The sequence below is a fragment of the Megascapheus bottae genome, chromosome 3, assembly GCF_031878675.1.
Source record: "Megascapheus bottae isolate mThoBot1 chromosome 3, mThoBot2.hap1, whole genome shotgun sequence".
NCBI classification, from domain to species: Eukaryota; Metazoa; Chordata; class Mammalia; order Rodentia; family Geomyidae; genus Megascapheus; species Megascapheus bottae.
The window spans coordinates 80334418-80361917 of record NC_143511.1 but is presented as its reverse complement, the minus strand read 5'-3'; the positions used below and the strand labels follow the sequence as shown (position 1 = coordinate 80361917).

The following is a 27500-nucleotide window of genomic DNA, read 5'->3' as shown; positions in this document are numbered from 1 at the left end:
TAGAGGATGGGCTTCCCAGCGATCGGCTGCCTGGTAACATTCATGAGAATGTTCTGGAAGACTATGAGGTTCATCTGGTTCATAGAGAGGAACCAACCCAACAGAGAGCTTCATTCCTGTGAGCCCCCCACAGCAGGTAACTATATAGGAAGCATTCGTTTTAAATTCACAGCTGTGAAATTCCTGTTCTTACCCATCAACTGTGCATTCTTTAAGTGTTCACTTTTCATGTACTTAAGTCAGTTATATCTGTGTGTGTGTGTGTGTGTGTGTGCCTGGAGCCGGAGTGTGCCTGTACTTTGGTATAAACTCAGGACCAGGGCACTCTCTTTTCACTCAAGGCTGGCTGGCACTCCACCATTGGAACCACCACTTCTAGCTTTTAGCTGACTAATTGGAGATTAGGGTTTTATAGACATTCAGGGTGCTCAGGGTGGCTTTGAACCAAGATATGTCCCCTGAATAGTTAGAATGATAGGCATGAGCCATAGGTGCCTGGCTGTTACATTTTGTTTTTATTTTCCTTTACTCGTTTCCATTTACTTTATAGCATTTTATCTACATTCTATCAAGCTGTCTATCATTTATTTATCTATTCACCATGAATCAATATTGTCTGTCATCTACCTCTCTCCATAATCTGTGTCACATCCTTTTCTAAAGAACATAAATATTTGCTTTTGTAAATGAGTATTTGAAAGTTATATTGCCATTTTAAAAAACCTGTTAATAATGATTTTTCTTGAAAAAATCATAAAAATGCCACTCTTTCAACTTTATAATTGAATAGACTCCCATTTTTTCTCTACCATTTAATCTACATCCTCATCTTCATAAAACATGTTAGTTTCATTGGATTTACATTTCTACCACTCATAGAGAAATGTGTCTAATTTATAAATGTGACTGTCAGTGAGTTGTGAGAGCCACACACTGGGACAAGCAAACCCAGGATAAGATACAGAATATCCTAAGTGCTCTAGAAAGTCATCAAATGCCCCCGGGCACTCCTTACTGCTTTCTCCCCCATCCTCCTTATTTCTGATGCCACACTGAAACTTATGGGCAGATACCATTGTCCAGTGTGTACTATATTCTTTTGTATCTAGTTCCCTCAATCAGCATTGTGTTGGTGCTGTTCATATGTGTTGTGGAGTTTAGCAGGAATGAATAATGTCTTGTCAATGTGCCATTATTTATTTCTACATTCTGTGGTTTCAGTTATTTCCAGTCTTTAGTTGCTACTTCCTGTTGTTTGGGGAAACAGATGAGTAATTGAAGAAATGAATGAATGAATGCATGATTGAATGATGGCGCCTTCCTGCACATAATGACTTGGCCATGCACACCTCTGGAGCCAGAGCCCTCCTTGATCTTGGACAGGGTTACATTGGTTCCTAATGACATTAACCCTAGATGTGGCTTCAGGGACATCATTTGTTCATTCATTTAACAAACCATTCACCCATCTATTTTGGAATCTGGAATGTATCAGGTACAAAGATAAGACATTTGTCCCCCTCATAAAGCATATGTTCTAAAGACGTATGGCCCCATCATCCTCACCCAAGTAGTTCATGCCAGGGTGACTTCCCCCGTGTCTAGTCAGCAGTCCTTCCAGCAGCAGTCTTCATGGAGACTCACCCAGCACTCAGCCAAGGATGTGAAGAGATCACAGTCTTGAACCGCTCCCCATATTGGCCAGCTTTCCACCCAGAGTGCCCAACCCTGTCTGCCTCAGTGGCCTGGGGCCTTCAGAGCCTTGCTCTCACGCCTCCATCCCATGGTTTCTGAAGCATGTGTGAGTGGAGTGCTGGGTCAGTCTGGGCACACCTCATCAGAGATCCCTTTAGTCAGCCTGTGCTATTTACTGTTCAGTGCCTAAGAGACCCCCTTCAAAGCTGGTCCTAGTCCGGTGCAGGCAGCTTACACCTGTAATTCTAGCTACTCAGGAGGCTGAGATCTAAGGATCTCTTTCATTTTTTTCTCTTTCATTCTGCTTTGTATACATCCCCCCTATAAAAAACTGTTTTTCTTCACTGCTTTGTTTAAGAAATCATTAGTGATGCAGCCTCCTTATAAATAATTCAGATAACCTTTGAAGTTTATAAATTGGTTCAAAGCCAGCCCTGGAAGGAAAGTCCGTGAGACTCTTATTTCCAACTAATAACTGAAAAGCCAGAAATGAAGGTGGAGCTCAAGTGGTGGCACACCATCCTTGAACACAGAAGCTCAGGAACAGCTCCCAGGCCCCGAGTTCAAGCAGAGTCGGGGCTAGTTTACATGCGAATTTGGTACAGGGGTGCAGGTTCTGCTGCTGCTCTATTATGGCCCCAAGCAGAGCACCTGACTGTCTCCTTAATGATCTCATATTATTCCATTATATGGGCTTAATTTAATCCAGTGGGCTTTTAAGTGCAATTTGTTTCCTGTAGCGCCATCCATACCAAATTTACATTTAAGATTTAGGCATTGCATTCATTTTTACTTTTAATTTATGCTCACTTCACTAGGGGGCGTCATTGCCTCTCCTCCCCTTTCCTGTCCCCTACTGGTAAAATGTACAAAACATAAAATTTACCATTTTAATGAATTTGAAGTGCATAGTTCAGTGTCGTTACTTGCATTGAAAGTATTGTGCAGCTATCAATGGGATTTTAATTGTATGGGATTGTAAATTTGGTATGTTTATGGAGGTTAAAGTTGACTTCTGCTACACAATAAAAAATACCTGCTTCTGGCACTGGGAAGAGCATGTCTGAATTAAGTGGAATGCTACATACATGTAACTGTAGAACCCAGCTAAATTTGGACTAAAAAACAAGGAGATGCATTATCTCCCATATAAAGACATCAAAGCTAAAGTAACTCTAACATTGAGAACTTCAGTAGCTTCATATATCCTTTAGCACCCTGGATTTTTTTCTGCTCTTTTTTTTTTTTTTTTTTTTTGCCAGTCCTGTGCTTGAGCTCAGGGCCTGAGCACTGTCCTTGGACTTTCTCAAGGCTAGAGCTCTACCACTTGAGCCTCAGCACCACTTCCGGCTTTTTTCTATGTATGTGGTACCGAGGAATCGAACCCGGGTCTTCATGCATGCTAGGCAAGCACTTTAACCACTAGGCCAAACTCCCGGCCTTTTTTCTGCTCTTTATTTTTCCATCCTTACCACAATGGCTCTTTCTTCAGACTTGGTCCACCTCAGTCACAGACTAGCATCTCAAGGCAGGGCAAGAGTGCCTTTAAAGAGTCAAGATACTTTAGTAGATGTCTCATTACAGCTTATAATCTAAAATTGGTCACAGGCCCAACCACAAGTGGATTTTGTGACCACAATTGGCTTAGACCAATCAGAACCCACCCTGAGCAGGTTCTGGGTTGGGCTCAGCCTCCCTCAAAGCACATGGCCTTCAGGAAGAGAGTTGGTACCAATAGAGAGGTAAAGAATTCAAGCTCTGTTACATAAATGCTGGGGAGCCCATCCATCATGCCTGAAGCAGCTTCCCAACCCTGACAGAAAGCTGCCTGGTTTCCAAGGAAGAGATATTAACCTGGTGAAGAATTCGATTTGTCTGAATAAAGTCGTAAGAATGTAGAGATCCAGCTTTCTAACAATTTTTTCCAACCATCCAACTGTCACCCGCTACAAATCAGACTCAAATGTGATTAGCCAGCTTCAGAGTTCACCTGTGCCCAGGATCCTGTCAGGCAGATGCCACTACTTCCACCATTGTTGAACATGTTCTTCCATCATTTAAGGTTTAACCCAGAAAATATTTGCTCCGAAATCCTTTGTGGAATCCTGGTACCATAATGAATTTTTCTCTTTCATTCTGTTTTGTATACGTCCCCCCTATTGAGACTTTTTCTTTACTGCTTTGTTTAAGAAATTATTAAAGTAATGGTGCAGCGTCCTTGTAAATAATTTAAGTAACTTCTGAAGTTTATAAATTGGAAAGGCAAATCTTCCCACTCAGAATAGCCCACTTCCCAGTGATGGCTGCCACCAACCATTTGCTTTCTCTCTCTTCCTAAAGCTTTTTTTAAAATCACTATTGTAATTTTAAAACTTGCCAAGACAGACAAATGTGTTGGGTTGTTGTTGTAATTTTGAATAAAGGCAGGATGGTACTCCGTGCTCTATTATGTGCTTGTTATTCTAGGATTTGTTCTTTTTCCTCTCCAGGACTGTCAGGGCATCTATCTGCATCAGTAGATTCAGACCTAGACTCCACATTTTTGTGTCTGCAGCTGCTTACTATTCTAAGTTTGGAGGCCTCTGACTCTTTTCATGACAATCCCCTGATTGAGTTACTTCCACCTTTCCGAATTTTATGTGGCCCTGCCAGAAATCCCCTTGCGTTTATACACGCCTGTATTTCTGCAGGATAGATTCTTAAAAATAAAATTGCTAGGTCAAAGAATAGGTGATTTTAAATTTTGATAGCTACTGCTGAATTTTATGAGGGTGTTTTGGGGGCCAGCTGCTGCTTGTATAAGATAAGTAATTTCCAGACTAGTAGACTTTATAAACCAATAAAATGTTGAAACAATCTCTCTCTCCCTCGCTCTCTCTCTCTCAAATTGAGGTGATAACATAAAGTAGCCAACATTTTTCATTTTTCTACATCTCTTAAAAATCAGACATCAATGATTACCAATTAAATTTGAAATCAACTCATTTTGTATGTCAAAATAATTGAAATGCTTGGAATCAACATGATTTCATAAGGAGTGGACACTGCACATATTTTTCTCACTTCACAATAATAAGCAGATAATCTCATATCCAGAATTCCTGGCACAGAGTCACTGGCCAGTCTGACCCCTCCCAAGACCACTATGGCCGCTAGCTGCCTGCTCTGCTGAGAACATATTTGGTTGTAGGAAGAGTGATGTGGTGGGGAGAGACGCTACTGATTTGAGCCCTTGTGAAGAGAGGGTTGGAGACTAGATCTGATTCATTCAGGCAATCAGGACTCTGGAATCACAAGTGGCATAGGCCTCTGGCCCCCTGTCCTTGTTCCACCTCTCCCTGGACTTGTGCCTGCATTCGAGGGATGCAAAGCCGCTTGCTGTAGCATGGTACTCAGAAGGGAGGCTTTCCCAGAATGCAGGTAGTGGCCGTGGATCCGGGGGGGGGTCTGTGTGGGAGAGTGTCGCCAGGAGGACACTATCTGATGGAACTGTGGGGCTGGTTGGCCGGGGAGCTCCCAAGAAGACTGAGCAATCTGTCATAGAGGCAAGAGCGGGACTCGGATCCCACAAGTAGCTCAGCAGAAGACCCAGAAATAGTAAATATCTGCACTTAGCCTCGTGTCTCACTATATGCTCCTTTATCTTCTTCAATTTAATTCTCTGCCCTTGCCCAACCCAAGCCTCATAGGCGCTTACAAGATTTCCTTGTGATAGAATAGGTCCCCTAGCCTGGCCTTTCCCAGATTTTCCATCAAAGGCCTGATAGAAAATACCTTAATCTTTGCCACATCTTAGTTCTGCCTTGGCAGAAACAGCAAATAGGTATGGCTATGTTCTAATTAAACTTTATTTAAAATAAATTCCAGGAAATGAGGATTTTATTGTTATTGTGGATAATGGGCTAAAAAGAAATGTCTTCACTGCCTTATGTATTGTAGCCCCTCTGTACAATACCTTCATCGTCATAATAATACAATTATAGTTTTAAAAAACTTTATTTAAAAACCAAATGGCAAGCTGGCTTGACCCAAGGACCATGTCCACAAGCACAAAGCAGACACTGCCTTCAGGTCCAATACTAGCTTCGCTACTTAGAAACTGCATCCCTCCAGCAAGCCTTTGGTACCTTCAGGCTTATGGGAGTAGGAGCTAGATGAGGTGGTGTGTACGGCACTCAGGTGTGGTTGGGGCTGGTGGAGAATTAGTTTTAATGCTAGATCCATGCTCCTGCAGTATGGCCTCCTCTCCCCAACCCTGTCTAAGGAATAACGGTGAAAGAACAGGAGGGATGATTTTAAATGGCTGGCAGAATGAAATGCTTGGGACTTTAATTTGATTTCAACATAAGCACTGGGCAGAGACATAATGTCCCCGGTCCTCCTTACACAGCCTTCAGGTGTCAGTTCAGCGCGTCCTGGTTTTATTACATCCATCACAAGCAGCTTAAGGCTTCTAAAAACACAGTCCGAGACAGATGTTGAGCCTGTCTGGGGATTAGAAATATCCTCTTCCATTAAGCATAAATTAACTTAATCACCAGGTATGAAAGATAAGCAACATAAACAGCATTCCCTGAAGCTTTCATTAAAATTAAAATTCTATTTAAAATTTAGCTTGTATTTTCTAGGACTTGAACCCCTTCAAAGAGATAATATCTGCTGTAAATTTTCACACTGACAGAGTGGCAGAGATGAATGTGCCAGGGACAGTGATGTACTATGTAATTTAACTCTGCCTCCTGGTCTTCTTTTCACCAACATTTTAAAGAAATAATTAGTCTCAGTATGATTTGGTCTTTGGCCACTTTCAGGAAGGGACAGACCAATTCAGAAAACATGAAATTCCAAGTTGAGATTACCAAGGGCAAGCTGCTTCGAGATTCTTTGTACAGATCCGTGTTAAGGAAAGTGTTCTTACAGTCAGACAAGCAAAAGGGGAGACATGGACTATGAATCATCGGGAAACTTCCACACATCAGCCTCCTCTGCTTCTTGTTGTCTGGGTAGAGCGAGGTGAGTGGAGAATGGACAAGAGGCTCTGACCTCTTTACTGCATTCTTTCATCAAACTTTGCTGGAAGGGGCACTGGGGAATTCAGCCAAGCCAACATAGCACGGTAGAAAAAAAGCATCGAAGGCAGACCTACTTGGCCTTGCGTTGTGCTCAGTTTTATTTATTTATTTATTTTGCCAGTCCTGGGCTTAAGCTCAGGGCTTGAGCACTGTCCTTGGATTTTTCTCAAGGCTAGAACTCTACCACTTGAGCCACAGCACCACTTCTGGCTTTTTTCTAAGTATGTGGTACTAAGGAATTGAACCCGGGTCTTCGTGCATTCTAGGCAAGCACTCTACCACTAGGCCAGACTCCCAGCCCCTCAGTTTTATTTTTTCCTGTCTCTAATCTTGGGCAAGCTCATCATTTCTCTGAGCCCCAGATCCCTAATATGAGGAAAATAATGGCCTCCTCTTGGGATAATTTGAGGGTAGGAAGGAGGGAATCTCAGAAAGACCTGCCTGGAACACAAGCTAGATGCTTACTAAATTAAGTAAGTATATATATATATATACTTTTTAAAGAGATAGTTGTTGAGTATCCGTCATGCGCCAGGTTCTGGAGAAGCACGAAGAGTCTAGACAGTCATAAAATTCATCCCTATACTCAAGAGACCCCTAGCTTCAGTGGATTGAGATGGACAGACAAGCAAATCAGAGTGGATGGTGGCAAGTAAGTTCAACCAGAGGCTCAGAGGTGACTCTGCAAAGCATGGGTACTCTCCCTGACAGTGGGGTTCACCATGTGCATGAACAGAAGCACTGGCTTTCACAGATGCAGAGAGGCCTGCGTGGCCATTTCAGGTGCAGATCTTAGAAACATATTGTTAGACAATACCTAAAGACAGAACACCCCTTGGCGTGTACCTGAGTCCGGATTTATAGTGGGCCTGGATTTATAGTGTTCTAGATGATTCCTTAGGTGGGCCACAGGGACCTAGTTAGCACCAATGGCCCTGCAGAACAAAAGGTGTCTTGTCCAAAAGGAAGTCTAATCATTGGCTTGGACAGAGCTGTGGGCTTGAGGAATCTAGTGGCTGGAGTTGATGGTCCTCTGGCCCAGGAAGCCTGGTTTCCAGAGCCTGTTCTCCCTGCCTGCCTTCCCCTCCCTGGAAACAGGGAGCTGTGTTTGATTCAGCTGAAGGCCTTGCCCATAGCCCAAGCTTGAAAGCGCTTGCTGACAAATGCGCCCATGTGGGTAGAGGGCGGGGACAGCAAGTGACTGTGCCACTTCCCATTCTCCTCTCAAGGTCGCTCTGAGGACGGGGACATGACACGAAAGGGAGAACTTGGCAGTCTCAGGATCTACTCAAATACTGTGGTCCTATCACTAATGCTCAAAAGAGTAATAATACACCAGTGAGAGTGACATCACCAGCTTCTCCAGCCACTGAAAATCCCTAGGTGCTCTCTGCTGGGCTTCTCACTGACCAAAATCTAGCACACATTGTTAGGGGTTATTTAGTTATTTAGTTAGTTTTACTTTTTTGGTGCCAGGCCTGAGGCTTGAATTCAGGGCCCCCAGCAGTGCCCCTAAGCTTCTTTTTGCTCAAGGCTAGCACTCTACCACTTGAGCCACAGCTCTACTTCTGGCTTTTGTTTTGTTTTTGTAATTTTAGTGGAAGATAAGAGTCTCACAGACTTTCCTGTCTAAGCTGGATTCTACCCTCAGATCTTAGCCTCCTATTATAGGTATGAGCTACCCTGTGCCTGGATTTGGTTTAATTTTTTATAACTATTATTATCTTTAAGTAGTTAAGGGGTTACAATTCAACATGCCTATTTATAAGGACATTGCATCTTAATCAATATTGCCCCTTTTATAATTCCCTCTTAGCTCTCCACACACCACCCATTCCCTTAATTTTCCTAGTTTCACAGGATATACTTTAAATATTATGAGTTTTCTCTCTCCTACTTCTCCTCATTCATCTTCCACCCTTCTTGAACCTTCTTTCCCCTTCATACACCTCAAAATCAGCTTTCTCACACTCATTTTGTTATACTGTAAGTTAGTTGTTCAAAACAGTTACATCATTCAAATTCTCCTCGGAATAGACTATATTTCAGTTACTACATTTGTATACATATGCATACAACCTTGAATATGTTTACATATATATTGAAAAATTATATCTAACTTCCACATTTGAGAGAAAATATAAAATATGCATCCTTTGTCTTTTTGGGTCTTGTATATTTAACATAATTTTTTCTAGATCCATCCACTTCTTTACAAATGATATAATAGCATTCATTCTTTCTAATGCATGAGTAGAATTCCATGGTGTACATAGACTCCATTGTCTTGACTCATTCATCCATTGAAGGGCACCTGGGTTGTTTTCCTACCGTAGGTACAGTGAATAGCCAGCACATGTTCTTGAAAAATACCAAAAAAGAGCATGCCATACACTTTCATTTGGTGATTATTTTTGCCTTTTATTGTGTTATCACAAAGTTGACTTATTAGTCAAAATAATAATTACATTTGAAACAATCAAACATTTCCAGAATCTTTCCTTTCTATGTAATCTAAAACATGTTCATTTACCAGGGGAAATAATTTGGAAATTGCAGCTATTGATGAAACAAGCATTATCTTACAAAAAAAAATGTTTTCCCCAAACATTTTCAGTTCTCTTGACAGCTCAAATGTCACTTTCCCTACAAGCCTCGCAACCCTTTGTTTTAATGATAAATGTGTTCTAAAGAGAGCCGCTGCTGTGGAGAGCTGAAGCTGGTATTTGGTTTAAAGTTTACAGTAATGTAGCCTCCAAACTCTTACACTCCACTGACAGAGGAAGTGACAAAGAAACTGTAAAGTTTCTAAAGCTGTCACAGAATACAGGGATGTATGCGTTCCACTGTAGCAGAATGTGACATAAAACTGCGGTGAGGAACAGTATTCAAAACCAAGCCCCATTCCTCGCTGGCGATAAGTAACATCTTTTGGCCCAATGATAACTATCACTTCTACTCCATGAGGGAAACTCAGAATGTGACTCACCCGAGATCATTTGCAAACGCCAAATTGATAGACACGCCCAAGATACTTGCTGATGCCCTCGTGTTCAGTATCTGCAAGGCACAGGAGACTGTGGCTCCTGCCCTGGCTTTGCACTCAACAAATGCATCAGCCTCCTTCTGAGGCCGTGTGTGTGTGTGTGTGTGTGTGTGTGTGTGTGTGTGTGTGTGTGTACACATGTGCGCACATTTAAAGAATCATTTCTGCTCCTCTTACCTTACTGCATAGCTTGGAGGTGCTGGTGAGGTTATGGGTTGACACTGGGGTAGAGAAGCTGGAAAAGGGCTTTTAGGGCATTACAAGCAGTCATTTGAGCCCTGAGCCTTGCTACACCCTTCATTTGAAGTTATTGAAAGTCCTGCTTCTGCAGAGCTACCCCTAAGCTCTGCTCACTGGGGAGCTTTCTCACCCTTCCACTCCTGTCCAGGGGAGTCCCAGGAGACAGGCTGTACCGGACCCCACTCCAGTTCAGCCCCTGCTGCTTTCTTGGCGGGCAGTTCTGGGCAAGGCTCTTCTCCACAGTGGGCTTCATATTCTAAGACTTAAAGTTTGTTTGTTCCGGTTTTTTGTTTTTTAATCTAAGCCTTCTCCATGACAGATTCTAGCAGAGAATTCTAGATGTCCATGAGCGCTTTCCAGTGTGGTTCGGTTTGGTTCAGCCTCACTGTTAAGTTTTAGCTGATTTTTATATGGAACATATTGTAATATATCTATTTGGTTATAAAAAAAGTTTCCATGGCAAACCACCATCTATGAAAGAATTCCTCAGAGAAATCTGAAGTAAGATTTAGCAGATTTCTTTTTTCTCCTCCTCCTCTTCCTCCTTCTCCTCCTTTTCCTTCTTGTCCTCTCCCTCCTTGTCCTCTTCCCATCTCCTCCTCCTCCTCCTCTTCTTCCTCTTCCACTCTTCCCTCCCCCCCCTCCTTCCCTTCCTTCTCCTCCTCCTCTTCCGCTGCTAGTCTTAGGGTTTGAACTCAGGTCCTGGGCACTGTCTCTGAGCCTCTTTGTGCTCATGCCTAGTGTCTACCCCTTGAGCCACAGCTCCACTTTCAGTTTTCTGGGTAGTTTATTGGAGATATGAGTCTCATGGACTTTCTTACCTCGCCTGGTTTCAAACCACAACCCTCAGATCTCAGTGTCCTGAGTACCTAGGTTTCTAGATGTGAGCTATCAATGCCTGGTGATTTAGCTGATTTCTAAGGTGTCACTTATCCTCAGAAAGATGCTACAAATGAATATGAACGAATGGATAATCTCGCCTTGCCATAGAGTAGGAGCCTGAGGGTTGCCCGAGAAAGTCTTGAATGACTTAGAGCTAATGGAATGATGATTGTAATCTTTGATTAGTGGAAGACAAGCCTTCATCTCTCTTGCTTTGCTCTAGCCTGCTTGTTGCTCATCAGTCTTTTTAATGGCTCTGTATATTGTTACCATCATTTCTCCACAAACTCAAAGAGGGACGAGCAGCTTCTTCTTCTACTCTGGATCCTCATATAGTTCAGTACCTGCAACCTAGAAGATGCCCCATAAATACTTCAGGAATAACAAATGTATCTTTCTTGTGTATTATAACCACTGAAGTTTGAAAAATGGTATTCTTCTTCTGACCATTGAGAAGCAGTTTCATTCCATGAAAAGCAGGTTATCCCATGGTCTTCTGCTGAGTCCAAAGAACTTGACTGGGTTTTGCCTTTCAGGAGCTCCCAGCCTAGTAAGCGACTTATATGAATAACTCAGATGCAGTTTTTTTAAAAAAGTAAGTGTTAAATGAGTAAGGAAGGGTGATTAATTTCTGCCTGGAAGATTCAGGGGAGGGTTCAACAGAGAAGATAGATATTTTAAAAAATTTATTACATAAATGGAATTCTGAGTAGCTGATATCCCAAGTTCAATTCAACTTAAGAAACTCAGAAATAGAGCTCATCAGTTCCAATTCTAGCTGTTTAGCCTGCTGACTCAGATTCTGATTTATGGCTTTGAGAAGAAGAGTCAAAAAAATAGAGATATAAATCTCTATGACTATTCCCTATTATTAGGAAACTTGTCAGGGGTCATGTGAAAATATTGCTTAATCTCATTACTTCTACTTTCACAGGCTCCTGTGTGAAATATCTTAAAACCCTGATTTGTGTTGAAATGAATAGAAAAGTGCATCTTCTTATTTCATTGCCATCACAGTAGTTAAGTTCCCAGCAAGTAGAAGATTCGAGAAGGGAAAGCTTTGAATTGGTGATTGTGAACTTATTCCTTAGAAACCTGCAAGATTGCCAGTGAGAAGCAGATGATACATAAAAGGACTTACAAAATGTTAATACCTGTTGACTCAGAATTTCACTTCTGGGAGTTTGCATCCAAAGATAAAAATCCAAAATTATGGGGCCGGGAGTTTGGCCTAGTGGCTAAAGTGCTTGCCTAGCATGCACAAAGACCCGGGTTCAATTCCTTGGTACCACATATATAGAAAAAAGCTGGAAGTGGTGCTGAGGCTCAAGTGGTAGAGCTCTAGCCTGGAGAAAGTCCAAGGACAGTGCTCAGGCCCTGAGCTCAAGCCCAGGACTGGCAAAAAAAAAATCCAAAATTATAAGGTAAATAGTTTACATGAATATGTTCATTCAAGTATGAAAAATTGGAAACCACCCAAATAGGTTAGCTTGAGGGACAGAGAGTCATTCTGCCACTGAAGATGGTATCTATAATTTTAGTGATCTGGCCAATACTGATAGGAAAAATGGAAAAGCAAGTTAGAAAATGGTATATATTTTAGAGAATGATTTTAACTAGATGAAGATACACGCACAGAAGTTGACTGGCAGGTAATTTGCCAAAATGTAAAAACTGACCATTTGGGGATGACAAAATTACAAATGAGTTTTCTTCTCTTGCCTGTTTCTGTTTTTGCCTTTTCTTTTTGTGGCAGTACTGAGGTTTGAACTTACACTTGTCAGGTAAATGTTCACCACTCGAACCACTCCATTAACATTAGTTATTGAACTACTCCATTTAACATTAGTTATCTGTCATTGAGAATCTCACATTTTTGCCTACCAAATAGCCTCAGACCACAATCCTCCAACCTCTGCTTCCAGTAGAGTATGTACTCTCCCTGGGTCCTGCTTGTTGGTTGATACAGGCTTTCACTAACCTTTTGCCCAAGCTGACCCTGAAATAGGGTCCTTCCAATCTCTGCCTCCTAAGTAGCTAGAATTAAAGGCATGAACCACCATCTGTTTTTAACATCATCTACAGAGATGTGATATTTCAGTATTTAAACCAGAGATATAAGAGAGAACCTGCACCCCTCAGTCCTTTATGTATATATCTTTCTGATCTCTTTGAAGGCCCTAGGAACATGAGTCAGAAGAAGCAATCTTTCAAAGAAAAAAAAAAAAGGCATGCCACACCAAACTTGGATCCATTTGCAGGCACAGTGGTAGGCCCAAGAGGACAGGACAGGGCCTGGGAAGGCAGGGCACTCAACACTGGCAGCTAGGCAAAGGTGAGTTCGGGACTGCAAGAGCTCAGGTTTGTCACCGCTAGTCTCAGGGAGTGTGTAGGTGTGTGAGTTAGCACCCGTGTCCCTCTAGGGGAGGCAAGGAAGGGGATGGCAGGTGCCCCATCAAATGGACAAGGGACCACAGGGAGGTTATTTCCTAGTAGAAAGAAAACCAAATAGACATGGCTCAAGAAGCCCAGTTGGGTGGAATCAACTCACCTTCATGAAGCTTGGGTTGGTTACGTCCCCAATTGGCCATTTCTTTTGGACATGAGGATTCAGGACTTAAGACAGAGGCTGGGAGTTTAGTCTAGTGGTAGAGTGCTTGCCTAGCAGGCATAAGAAGCACCCGGGTTCAATTCCTCAGTACCACATATACTGAAAAAGCTGGAAGTGGTGCTGTGACGCAAGAGCTCTAGTCTTGAGAAAGCTGAGGACAGTGCTCGGGTCCTGAGTTCAAGCCCCAGGGCCAGTAAAAAAAAAAAAGGCTTAAAGCAGAAAGGATAATACGATAATCCCAGGCCTAAGGAGATGTCAGTGTCACTGGCTGGAGCAGTCCTGGCTCAGGCCTGGTTAGGGCTGGGTGGACTTATAGAGGCCTTGGTCCCCAGCCATGATGAGCTGCCTAGTATAAGACAGGTAGTCATGAAACGAGACACTTTCGGAAAAGTCCAGACATTGCAAAGATTGCTTGCATGATCCATGTGAAATGTGAGAATGTTTTCAGTTGTTAGAATTTTCTCTAAAGAGAAAACAGTATTTCCTGAGAGAATTGGTTCTGAGTATAGGAATTAGAGCAACCGGTGCTTCTTGCTCAGTCCCTGTACGAATCTAAGGGAGTGCATGGATTTTAACTCCTGCTGCATTTGGTGTCCCTGAGCAGTTGCAAAACCCTGCAAGGCCCCTTGAGACAATCTGATAGATTAAATATCGTTCAATTCAGAATACAGAAGAATATGCACATTAGGATTTTGTCTGCCTCCCTCCCTCCTTCCCTCTCTTTTTCTTTCCCCTCCCTTCCTCCTTAACTCCTTCCATTCTCTCTTCTTCCCTCCATCCCTCTTTCCCTGCATTCTTCCCTCATTTCTCCTTTTTTCCTTTCTTTGTGCCAGCACTAGGGCTTGAACTCAGGGTCTTATATTCATTAATCTTGCTTGCTCATAGCTGGTGCTCAACCCTTTGACTCATATCTCCAGTCTGGCATTTTTCTGGTTAACTGGAAATTGAGTCTAAAGACTTTTTCTTTCTGCCCTAACTGGATTTGGATGGAGATCTTCTAGGTCTCAGCCTTCTGAGTAGCTAAGGATTACAGGGGAGAGTCACCAGTGCCCGGATTACTTTAGGATTTTCTTTGATTAGCTTAAATTTACCCAATTCTTACCATTTTTTCCACTTCACTGATACAATTTCCATTTCAAAGTTTCTCTTTAAGACAGACTTTTGAAAGTATTACATGGCAGATCCAGAGAGGTTGGTAACTGCCCTCTGATAGCCACTGTTTGTTCCTGAGGGGAGAGAGGGTGTGTATGTGTGCGTATGCAATGATGATATTTAGACATTTCACAAAAGCAATGTATATGAAAAGAATAGGTATAAAAATAACAAGTATGTATAATCTTAGATAACTATATCCATGCTTATATTTATATAAAATTATACTTAATTCTTACTACCACCTTGCAAAGGAGACGTTGTTTCCATGTTGAAGCTAAGAAAATGGAGGACTAGCAATGTTAAAAGATTTTCCCAAAAATCACACATCTAAATGTCAGAATGCTGTTTGTATTGCATCCCACTTTGTCATCCTTATAAGAAGTATATTCTAAGCTGGGTGAGGTGGTGGCTCACACCTGTAATCCTAGCTACCCAGGAGGCTGAGATCTGAGGATCAAGGTTCAAAGCCAGCCCAGGCACAAAAGGACCTGAGACTCTTATCTCCAATTAACCTCTAGAAATTGGGAAGTGGGGCTTGGCTCAAGGGTAGGGTGATAGCCTTGAGCTAAAGAGCTCAGGGATAGCACCCAGGCTGAGATCAAGCCCCATGACCCACAAAGAAGAAGAAAAAGAAGAAGGAGGAGGAGGAGGAGGAGGAGGAGGAAGAGAAGGAGGAGGAGAAGAAGAATTTTCCAGTCAAGCCATTAGGGCTGCCAATGGCTTAGGGCAGACTTCTTCACATTTCTACAAACTACTTTTGTCTTCTAAGGAGGTGGGGGGGAGGGGCGGTGAAACAAACCAGTGTGATAGAAGTAAGTGAAATGAGTTGAGTTCTGCCTCAGGCAGGGAATCTGCAAGAGGATAACTGTCCTCCCAGGGCTGACATGAGGTTTGGAGGTGATGTACGTGAAACAGGAGGTGCAGCTTCACACACAAGAGGCTTTGCACGCAGGCCTCCCATTACTACCACCACTGGACACAGCTCATCAGCTGAACCTGGCTTCTGGTTAGGGCCACATTTTCAGTAGCCCTCAAAGCAACTGAGCTCATCCTGGAGAAAAGGAATTTCAGAGCAAGTTGATACAGTCCAATTATGATACAGAGCCCATTACTGTCCCCACCTGACAACCTTGAGACAGAAACTGCTCACTGAATGTCAAAGCAGAAGAGAAGCTGGATACTGGTGGCTCATGCCTGTAATCCTAGCTACTCAGGAATCTGAGATCTAAGGATCATGTTTTCAAACTAGCCCAGGTGAAAAAGCTCGTAAGACTCTAGCACCAAATAACCAGACAAAAGCAGGAAGTGAATGTAGGGCTTAAGTGGTACAGTGCTAGCTTTGAACATAAAAGCTCAGGGACAGTGCATAGGCCCTGAGTTCAAGCTCCAGTACCAATGCCCCCACCTAGCCTCCCCAAAAAGCAGAAGAGGCTCTAGAATCTATCTGTCTTCCTCTCTCTGTCTGTCTCTTTGTCTCTGTTTCCGTATGTCTGTATCTTTCTCTGTCTCTGTCTGTCACTGTCTCTATCTCTGTCTCTGTCTCTCTGTCTCTCTCTGTCTGTTTCTCTCTCTCTGTCTATCTGTCTCTCTGTCTGTCTGTCTCTGTCTGTCTGTCTGTCTGTGTCTGTCTGTCTGTCTGTCTCTCTCTCTCTCTCTCTCTCTCTCTCTCTCTCTCTCTCTCTCTCTCTCTCTCTCACATACACACACACAGAGTACAATGAAGAAGATGAGATATTTCCTGGCATGGTCAAGACCGTGCCATTGGCTTGCCCCGGGGCCCTGGTCTGCTGTTCAAGCACAGGCCTGGCTGAAACCCAGCACATAGAGGACTTGCCCATGACTTCTGGAACTCAGAATATAGGGGCTGGAAGGAAGAGAGAGTAGAATCAGTCATCATCCCATTAAGGACCTCTAAAACAATGCAGTAGGAACTCCAGGCTAAAGAGATCAAGCATAAAGCCAGACGCACAGGATTAAAGACACACTAAGCCCAGGGTGGGACATGGGGAATCAAAACAGACGGTGAGAAACAGCTTTTGCCCCAAGGTTCCTAACTACAATGCCTTTGCTAATGCTTGGTGGGACATGCCTAGCACGGAGCAGTGGAAAACATAAGGACTTGGAGTAGGCAGACTTGCATTCAAATCTCCATTGGGGTACACCATGGCATGTTCCTGTATTCAGTCACTTTAAATGATGTTTTTAAACAATAGTGAATATGTTAATCAGCTTCCTAATAACTGTAAATAACTGAGACAATCAAGTGAAAAAGAGAAAAGTCTTCTTTTGGTTCAATTTTGGAGATTTCGGTCCTCAATTTTTTTTTCAGTACAATCTATATCCCCAGCCCTCAGCCGCATGATTGATTGGCTCCATTGCTTTGGGCTTGTGTTAAAGCAGCACATTATGGGAAGCAGTGAAACCACTCACCTCTGGGCCAGGAAGCCAAACAGAGATAGAGAAGGGGCTAAAATCCCAGAACCCTCTATGAAAGCACATCTCAAATGACCTAAATACCTCCCATGAGGCCCCACGTCTCAAAGGCCTCACCTATTTTCCAACCATACCTGGCTGGGACCAGGCCTTGACCTCATGTGCCTTTGTGGGACATCCAAGCTGTAGCAGTGAAATCAAGAGAAAGATATTCACTGTGGTCTCAGTCGAGGAAATAACTTTCCACATAACAAACCCAGAGCACCCATTTTATACAGATAAAGAACATTTATGCAGCAAAATGTTCAGTAGTTATTTTGGGGGCATAGGAAGAGAAATCTTGTTCATGATGTGTTTTTTCCCACAGTAGAGAATATGTATATCTTTAAACAATGAAAAGCAATAAAATACTTTTAAATTACACAATACATCTTCTGTTTCTAACAGAATAGACATCTAATGGAATTCTCCTAATATAATACATGCAGGGTAAATCTTAAAAGATCATTTCTCTCTCTGTCTCTGCCTTTTAATATATGGATGAGCTGACAGGAAAGAGAGATGTCTCAAAGGGCAGAAAACAGAGAGGACAGTTCCAAAGAGGGTATGCTGGAGCTGAACTGGCCTTTGCCTGCAGCCACAATCCTTGGTAGCTTGGAAATTGGGTCCTATGTTATGGAGACAGAGTAAAACACTGAGGAACTGAGTGAAGCTAGGAAAGAACATCTCCAAAGAACAGCATAAGTGGGCTTCTTAGCCTTGGCCTTGGCTCTGGGGTGACGGACAGGTGGCCGTGATTGGAAGAATCCATAGACCTCTACTCATGAGAGTAGATTTGGGATTGGAATCCATGAATTTGTATGACTTGAAAAGCAGAACACTTAGAAGTTGAAAGTCCTTTCAATCATTAGTGTCCCCAGACACATGACAAAAGAAACATAACTCATCTCTGCTAAAATGGACCTTAAACCTTGGACTCAAAAAAAAATCTAACCAATATAGATCGCAGAAATATAGGTTCATAATGGGGGGAAAACCTGACAGAAAAATAAGCCATATGAGCAAGCATAAAGAGAAACAACAAAATTTAGAAGCACTCCTACCATGGCTATGCTGTTAAAATGTATACACATAATATAGGATAAGTGTACTTAATATCTATCTATCTCTCTCGGTCCTAGTCCTGGTCCTGGTGCTTGAACTCAGGGCCTGGGCATTCTTCCAGAGCTTTATTGCTTAAAGCTAGCATTCCACCACTCAAGCCACAGCCCCACTTAAGGCTTTTTTGGTGCTTAACTGGAGATTAAGATTCTCTCTCATGGACCTTCTGGCATGAGCCACCAGAGCCCAGCTTTAGAAAAATAAGAAGGTATGAGAAATAAAACTAAGTTGGCAAAGTTTGTAAAAAAATGATTCAAAAAAGAAATATGACCTTTAGAAGTGAACATTACTATAATTAAAATAGAACTTCAATGGATGATTTAATAGCATGTTAGACGCACAGCTGAGAAGAAATTAAGGAACCGATAGACAACTGAAAGATATTTTTTTTAATTACCCAGAATTTAACACAGATAAATACTGGAAAATAGACTAAGAGCCTAACATACACTCAATCATGATTCGAAAAAGAGATAATACCAAAAGGGCAGAGAGTTGATATTCAGCAAAATTAAGGATGTGAAATCTCTAATGAAAATTAGAAACTGCTAAATGTGAACGACAAAGAAAGAATGAGAAAGTGACCAGAGCTAGAGAGACAGAGTATGTGCACAGCACTGATCAATCTGCTGACTTTTCAGCAACGCAACAGATTCTAGCAGCCATTGAAATACCTTCCAGTACTCAGAGAAAAGAGCTGAGAAGTACAATAATCTCTCAAGAGAGGAAATGAAATGAAGACTTTTGGAGACTAGAAGCCACAGACTCTCCCTTGAGGCAAGGTGGACTAATTAAATGCTATGGCATCATTGGAAGGTAACTTCTGTGATATGGACACATTAGAGACAGGCTGTCCTGAGTTCAAATCTGCTTACTAGGTATATGAATTTAGATGATTTGTATCACTCGTTGCCTTCTAGTTTTTTTTTCCCTCCATAAAGTAGGGAAAAATCATGTGTACCCCAACAAATTATTGGTGAAATTAAAGTACAACTGAAACATCCTATCCCATAGGAGTATGATTCCTTCTTTCCTTCCTTCCTTCCTTCCTTCCTTCCTTCCTTCCTTCCTTCCTTTCTTCTTTCCTATATTTACTGAGCATGTATACTTGACTCATGGACTTTGTGTAATATACCAGTTAAGGCAGACAAAAACTTAAATCTATGAGATATGAACAGGGAGAGAATGGAGGGGAAAAAAGTTAAAATAGAGCCAAGCACTAGTAGCTCATGCCTATAATCCTAACTACTCAAGTGGCTGAGATCTGAGGATTGCAGTTCCAAGTCAGCCTGGACAGAAAAGTCCCCATGAGACTCTTCTCAAAGTAGCCACCAGAAGTGGAGCTGTGACTCAGACTGATAGAGTGCTAGCCTTGATCAAAAGAACTCAGGGACAGTGATAAGGCCCTGAGTTCAAGTCCCATGAACACCACCACCACCAACAACAACAACAAAAAGTTAACATAGTTAGGAGGTCATAAGTACTGTACTGAAAAAAATAAAGCAGGGAAGGACATAGAGTATCCAGGGTCCAAGAAACGTCATTGAGAAGGGGCATAGATTAGTTAACCCCTCAAGGCACAGAAGGAAGTGGAAGCTGGGGGAAGGGCCCCTACACAGAGTCCAAGAAGTGGCAGTCAGCCTACAGGGCTGGAACAGAGGATTGGTGGGGAGAGGCAGGGAATGGCAGGTGCAGGGGGCCATGTCTGGTGAGGTCAGGACGGATGTCTGATCCTGCAACAGCATGGCCTAACCTAATGAGGGCTATGTCCAGGCAGCCTGCTGTGTTGATAGCCTAGAGGACTCAAACACCATTCTGTCCTTGAGTGAAAACATCTAAGACCCTGCATGGCTGAGCCTTCAGGCTGTAGCTACTTTCTTCTTCAGGCCCAGCCTAAGCCATGACTTGTCTTCACGACCTTCACCTGCAGCCCAAGGCTTTCATGCTGCATCTTAGCCTGCCCAGGGACCTCTGCCATGCTCACCATGACAGTGGGAACCCCAGATGCCTGAGGCTCCATTGCCTTGAGAATACAGCCCACACTCCATTTTCCTCTGTCACCTTCCTCTCTTTCTAAGTCCCCTAGCTCTCCTCTTTTCAGGGTAATGTGTGATCATGGTGACAGGTTTTATGAAAAGGAAGAAGGGAGAGGGAGGGAGGGAGGGGCGGAGGGAGGGACGGAGGAAGGAAGAAAGGAAGGAAGGGAGGGAGGAAGGGAAGGAAGAAGGGAGGGAAGAAGGGAGAGAGGGAAGGAGGGAAGAGAGAAGGAAAAGGAAAAGAAATGTGGTAAAGTGGGAGGAGAGCAAGACCACAGGCTGTATGGGCTACAGAGGAAACAAGGTGTAGATGGGTTTTCAGGGTAGGACTGGAGTGGACATATGGGAACCTCTGGGGTGGGGTGGGTAAGGGGTTGCCTTGAAGTCACCATTGTCGGGGCAGGGGGTGTGCCAGGGGTATTGGAGACTAAATGGCGAGTGCATGTGTCTAGGCAGATGGACTTTAAGAGTGTGAGTACCGGGCCGGGAGTTTGGCCTAGTGGTTAAAGTGCTTGCCTAGCATGCATGAAGACCCGGGTTCGATTCCTCAGTACCACATACATAGATAAAAGCCAGAAGTGGTGCTGAGGCTCAAGTGGTAGAGCTCTAGCCTTGAGAAAGTCCAAGGACAGTGCTCAGGCCCTGAGCTCAAGTCCAGGACTGGCAAAAAAAAAAAAAAAAAAAAAAAGAGTGTGAGTACCAAGAGCTAATGTTGTGCAGGGATTTGCAACTCATGACTGGAGGCCTGATATTCAGGGCTGTCTCAGATAAGATGGTGAGGAGGCTGAGCCAGTGGAGAGAGGAAGGAGGGAAGCATCCATGGACCAGGTCTGCATAATGATGTAGTTTGGGGCTGGAAGATGGAGGGGATGGGAAAGGACTCAGGGTGCTCAGGCTTGGGCCCCAGCTCTACCACTGGCCGCTGTCTGACCCCCAGTGAGATGCTTTAACTGCCCTGGGCCTGTTTCCTGTCTCGCAGCATTGTTGTGAGGACTAAAAGTCCTCAATGGAGGTCAGTGAAGCAGAAAACCAGCATTGTTTTCTGTGTTCCTTCGTTTCTGGGGAAAAGCCCTCCAAGCGTGTGGCCTGCCTTGGCTGGCCAGGGGCTCTCGAGGGACAGGTTTTTGTATTTTTCTATGTGTGCATGGCAGTCTGACATTCTTGATTCTACCAGCTTTCTTAATAAGTCCACTCACTTCTAAACTCGGTAGGTCAAACTTGAATTAATACAGCCTGAACTAAAACTGTTGCCCTGGGTTGGCATTTGCTTTGTCTTGCTCACTGATGAGGTAGAAAAGAGATGTATAGCTGACTGAGGTGGGCTGTGACCTGCGGCTGCTCGGGCCTCATGTCCTTTGCACATGTTTTCCCTTTGGTTTGTGATACTTACTCCACACAGGAACTGTCCTATCCCAGGTCTCGCAGGAAGATGATGGGCTCTGGAACCGGCCTCCCTGTGGGTCAGGAGGAAGATTGTGGACTGGGGTGCTAGGTAGAGAGTAAGGTGAGGAAATATTTCTTTCTCTATAACTCTGGCCAAGAGTGGAAACATTCCCAGCACCCCCTAATCTCCCAACATTCCTAGCATCCCCAGCTTTCCAGCATTCCCAGCATTCAGCATCTCTGGCAGGTCCAGAGGCAGAACACGATAACTGATGATTCACTTAGAGATTGCTGAACCTCTGGTGATCACACACAAACACAGATGCAAGAATACACACATACACATAAATTCGCGCTTCACAAATGCATATACACAAACAGACAAATGAGCTTTATTGGGAACATTGTCTACAGTAAAGCAAAACACATTCTAGACATCTTGTACACTGCGAGAAAGAGAGATCTTGAAAACTGTCTAGAAGCTGGATACTGGTGGCTTTAATCCTAACTACCTCAAGAGACTGAAACTGGAGGATTGTGGTTCAAAGCCATTCTGGGCAGGACAACTAACAAGCAAATCACCAGAAGTGGAGCTGTGGCTCAAATAGTAGAGTACTAGGCTAGCCTTATGGGGGGGTGGGGGGAAAGCTCAGAAACAATGCCCAGGCTCCAAGTTCAGGCCCCAGGACAGAAAGGCACGTGGACACACACACACACACACACACACACACACACACACACACACACACACACACACACGGAACAAAGTATTAGGTATTAGGACTTACTGCTAATGAATTTGAGATATGCATGACAAAGAAAAGAGAATTGTATTCAATTTTTTAAATTATTAATATTATTAATAAGACTTTTTTTTGTTGGTCATGGGGCTTGAACTCTGGACTTGGGTGCTGTACCCTGAGCTCTTCAGCTCAAGGCAGTCATTCTACCACTTGAGCCACATTGCCACTTCCCATTTTCTGGTGGTTAATTGGAGATAAGAGTCTCATAGACTTTTGTGCTGGGGCTGGCTTTGAACTGTGATCCTCAGATCTCATCCTCCTGAGTAGCTAAGATTACAGGCGTGAGCCACCAGAGCCAGGCTTATACATAGGACTTGTTTTAGCTAGACTGTTTCAGTACCTCTGTTTCATTACTTATTACGATATCCTAGTCCATGTAACTCCTCTGTGTTGAGAACCCTCCCACCCGGTCATGCCCGCTCCTTGTAGGCAAGGACACCATTCTTTATTTTATAGCCCTGTGCACACAGAGGCAATGTCGCCTACTCATCTGCTGGTGACAGCATAATGATGCTTAGTACCTTTAGCTTCACTCAAACATCTGACAAAAAAATGGACTTCAGGCCCCGCTGCTCCCTCCCTACTGGGGGTGGTTTGTCATGTTGGGCCCTTCTTCAGCCTTCAGCTGAGCGTAGGAGGGCTAGGCTTCTAAGCTATCCCACAGCTGCTCTGTAGGACATTTGTTTATAAGCCTCATGCAAAACAACTTGCAAAAAAATAGTTCCCTATGCTTTCTGATTTCAGCTGTTCCGATGCCTTTATGGACAGAAAATACAGATTCCTTCCCGTTTCTGACAGAATGTCTGCATTGAAGCTTAAGTTTTTGAAGCTTTCCATAGTCAGGTACTGACTAGACCTAATTGAGTAGACCTAAGCGGGTAATGTTGCTTGTTCTCCCCTACTTGTCGCTGCATCCCAGCAGGTAGGAGCTGCACCAAAGGGATGGGACAGCAAATATACAATGAAAACTGGCCTGGGACTGGAAGTACATGCTGTAATCCCAGCTACTCAAAAAGCAGAGATTGGAAGGATTATGGTTTGAAGCCAGTCTGGGTCAAAAGTTGGCAAGACCCTATTTCAATAAACAAGCCAAGCCTGGCGGTGCAATACTAGCTATTTGGGAGGAATAGGTAGAAGAGACACAAGACCCTATCTGAAAAAATAAGGCTGGGAGCAGGGCTCAGGTGGTAGAGGGCTTGCCTAACCCTGAACTCAATGCTTCCCCCCCCCCATAAAGCAATGAAAATCATCTTTGATTTACCCTTACTGCATGGTTAGGACTGAGGTACAGGGGGGACAGTAACACTTGACATGAATTCCTAGCTACCCATTTGCCTGCCGTGTAACTTTGGACAGATTATATATCCCGCAACCTCAGTTTCCTCATCTCTAAGATAGCAATAATAATGTTCAGTACCTGGGATTGTTGTCAGAGCCAGAGGTATAGTTCTCATCAAACTTCAACCAAAACTAGACTAAATCTTACATACCCCATGAGCCTGCATGCACACAAGGAAAAGGACAAACAGAAAGACAAACAAGATATTCTGGAAATAAAACATTTAACTTGTTAACCATGGCTAAAATAATGCTTCCCTGTGTGCCCAGTGGTGATTTTTTTTTTTTTTTGCCAGTCCTGTGGCTTGAGCTCAGGGCCTTGAGCCTTGGGCTTTCTCAAGGCTAGCACTCTACCACTTGAGCAACAGCACCACTTCTGGCTTTTTCTATGTATGTAAGGTGCTGAGGAATCGAACCCGGGTCTTCATGCATGCTAAGGCAAGCATTCTTACCACTAGGCCAAACTCCCAGCCTCCCCCAGTGGTGATTTTTTTCTCTTTTCTGGTTATTTTTGTATGTCTTTAAATATTTTTTCCATGAACACATATTGACTTTATAATGAGGAAAATAGAAAATAAGCTTTAAAGAATAAAATGGGCAAAAGAAACGATATGCTCTAAGAGGCGTAAGTTGGCACTCCGTAAATGGGAGCTAATTTACTAATTAGTCATTGTGCCTAATAATAATAATTAGGAATAATGATTTCCTCTGGGACCAGAGGTTGTGAATTAGTGTCTTGGAGGTGGCTCATGATTCACAGCCCCTTGCTCAAAGGAAGGGAGGGAGGGAAGGAGGGAGTCTGGGTTCCTCTTCCAACCAGGCCTCTAACTCATCAAGCCTCCCCCCATCCCTTTGCCAACACCTGCTCCCCAGCTCATCAAGGCCCCCCACCTCTACCTCCCCTCCACACACACTCACAGCAGCTATCAGCAGAGCCCCTGGGCCCTTGACCTTGGGGATTCCACCTTTGGCAGGCAGAGGCTTCCTCACCCCGGGAGAGCCATCAACCGTGGCAGGATATGACCATTGTCCAGGAGACACAAAGAAGAAAATCCAGAGTCCCACTCCTACTTCTGTCTGAGTGACAGAGAAGACACCCCTCCCATCTGAAATGTACTTTGTGCTGCTGATTGGAAGATCACAAAAGTCCAACATGTGTCTGTCTATCTTTAGTCATGCCTAATGTGATGATAAATCAGAATTTAGCCAAAGTAAGAGTTTTAGGCTAAACTCTAAAACATATTACAGTACAATAGGCTCAACCAAAGAGAATTAAAATTGTGACACCACACACACATACACACACACACACACACACACACACACACACACACACACACACACAGTGACAGAACTGGGGCTTGAACTCAGGACTGGTGCTATTCCTTATCTTTTTCACTCAAGGCTAGCAATTCTACCACTTGAGTCACACCTCTGGCTTTTTTCTGGTTAATGGACTTTTCTGCCTGAGCTTAGCTTTGAACTGTAGTCCTCAGAGCTCAGCATCCTGAGTAGGATAACTAGCAACTAGCTGAAATTCTTTTTTTTTTATTGTAATTAGTAAAAGGGTTACATGATATACATTGATACCCTTTCACATGTCTTGGTACCCATTACCCTCCCCCCACACCCCCCACCCGTCTTGGTTTTCCCCCCTTCCCTATCAAATTTCAAATAACCAAATACAAATAAATTCAATATATCAGATAACAAAGTGAGATACTATACCAATATGAGATAACCAAAGGACAGCAAAGGAGATGAGACAACATAGTACATTAAGGACAACAATCATCCGTTATATGGCTTTCGTTTCAATATCCTGGAGGTCCTTTCAATTAGCTTCATACTATATGGCCTTATGTATCAAGATTTTGCTCTATTGCAGATCTCTGCTAGTAGAGCCCAAGGTTTCTACTGACTATGACGAATGAGGGAAACCATTGAGCCTAAGTTCCTTTGAGTCTGGCTTACTTCACTTAATATGATTTTTTCTAAGTCTTTCCATTTCCTAACAAATGGGGCGATGTCGTTCTTGCTGACAGCAGCATAGAATTCCATTGCGTACAAATACCACAACTTGTTGATCCACTCATCAGCTGAGGGACATCTAGGTTGGTTCCATATCTTTGCTATGGTGAATAGTGCTGCAATGAACATTGTTGTGCTATTGGATTTAGTATGCCCTAGATTCTGGATGGTTGGGTAAATGCCAAGTAGTGGAATTGCTGGGTCATAGGGGAGCTCTATGTTTAGCCTTTTGAGGCACTGCCATACTGCTTTCCATAGTGGTTGAACGAGTTTGCACTCCCACCAACAGTGTAATTCTTAATGAGCTGTGTGACTTAGACAAATCAGTGAATGTCTTTGAATCTGTGTCCTTCAGGGTAACACAAGAGATTGGCTCAGCTGGCCCCTAGGGTCTCTGGATGTTCTCCATTTTATGACATGGTGATTATAAATGTAGTCAGTTCTGGGAAGAGAGTGGACTAGAATGTTTACGTGTTCAGCGGGCATGCTGTCAGACTGTGACAGCAAGGCGGGAAAGACAGGAATTCTTTTTGGAGCTGACACTGACCGCAGTGGCTCCATGGATGACAAAGTGATGGGAGAGCTGCAGTGTGCAGCTCCTTCAGCCAGGGAAGCGGGTCCCCATGACCCCTGTGGCGTGTCCATGCCCACTAGTGCCAACAGTGAGCCCCGGGCACAGCCCCGAAGATCTGAGAGCATAAACTCATTCTGCACCTGGAGCTGTCCATTGAGGAATGGTTTGGAACAAGCCAGGGGCAATTGCAGTATTATGGGAAAATGGCTTCCAATGGGGCAAAATCAGGGAATGGTGGAGAAAAGGTGACACAAGTATCAGACACTCTAGCATTGGACTTAACCGTGAGGTCCCTGGAGACACAAAGCAGAATAGAGAGTGTAGGGGGTGCAGGGGGAGAAGGGGGGGCAGGGAGCTGTGGCCTCATGGGGACTGGAGTTTGAGTCTGGGCAGGTGGAAAAGTTGTGGGTAGTGGTGGACAATGCTGATGAATGTACATGATGCTGTTGAGTTGTGTGAGACATAGTTAAAATACGAACGTGTTTGGTAGAGTTTGCCAAATTAAATTATGATATTTCAATGGATTCTCACTTGTGGTGCTAGGAATGAACCAGGACCTCATGTATGCTACACAAATTTAAACAAAATAAAAATGTTACTTCTAAGCAATATACTCAAAGTCAAACAGATAGCAAGTCCAGCCACTCACCCCCCCCCAAAAAAAAAATCGGGTTCTATCTTAGACTCTAGAATCTTTGTGCCAGGACACCTCAGACAAGCCACATCTGGTCTCCACAAATTGCCCTTGCCCAGGCTCAGAATGAAGACTCTGAAGCCAAACTCCAGAGAACAAAGAGCTTGAACTTGGGCTCTAGTCCCATTCTGATTACTTGTCTGTCTGTCTCTGTCTGTCTTTCTGCAGTCTGCAGGGCTTCAGATAATTTGGGGGAAGTTGGGACACTTCTGTCACCAAGATAGTCTTGATTCCATGACATCCAGGTACCCCAGCAGCAGACCTGAGGGCAAGGAGGATGCTGGGCTGTGACAGAATTCAGGACCTAGAGAACTGGAGAGGCTAGGGACCAGGGCTCCGGGCTGGT

The 27500-nt window shown here is 43.6% G+C and overlaps 1 protein-coding gene across 3 annotated transcripts in view; it reads left to right on the top strand.

The window, feature by feature from the left end:
* The window catches only part of Ttll11 (tubulin tyrosine ligase like 11), a 231151-nt gene that overhangs the window by 140432 nt on the left and 63219 nt on the right, over positions 1-27500 (top strand). Inside the window, exon 7 of one of the 3 annotated variants that reach the window (XM_090330565.1) lies at positions 23262-23360. The exons of the other annotated variants lie outside the window; for them this stretch is intronic. Within the exon in view, the coding sequence (XP_090186691.1) occupies positions 23262-23360 (99 nt within the window). The remainder of the gene's footprint in view (positions 1-23261; positions 23361-27500) is intronic. 3 annotated transcript variants of the gene reach the window in all.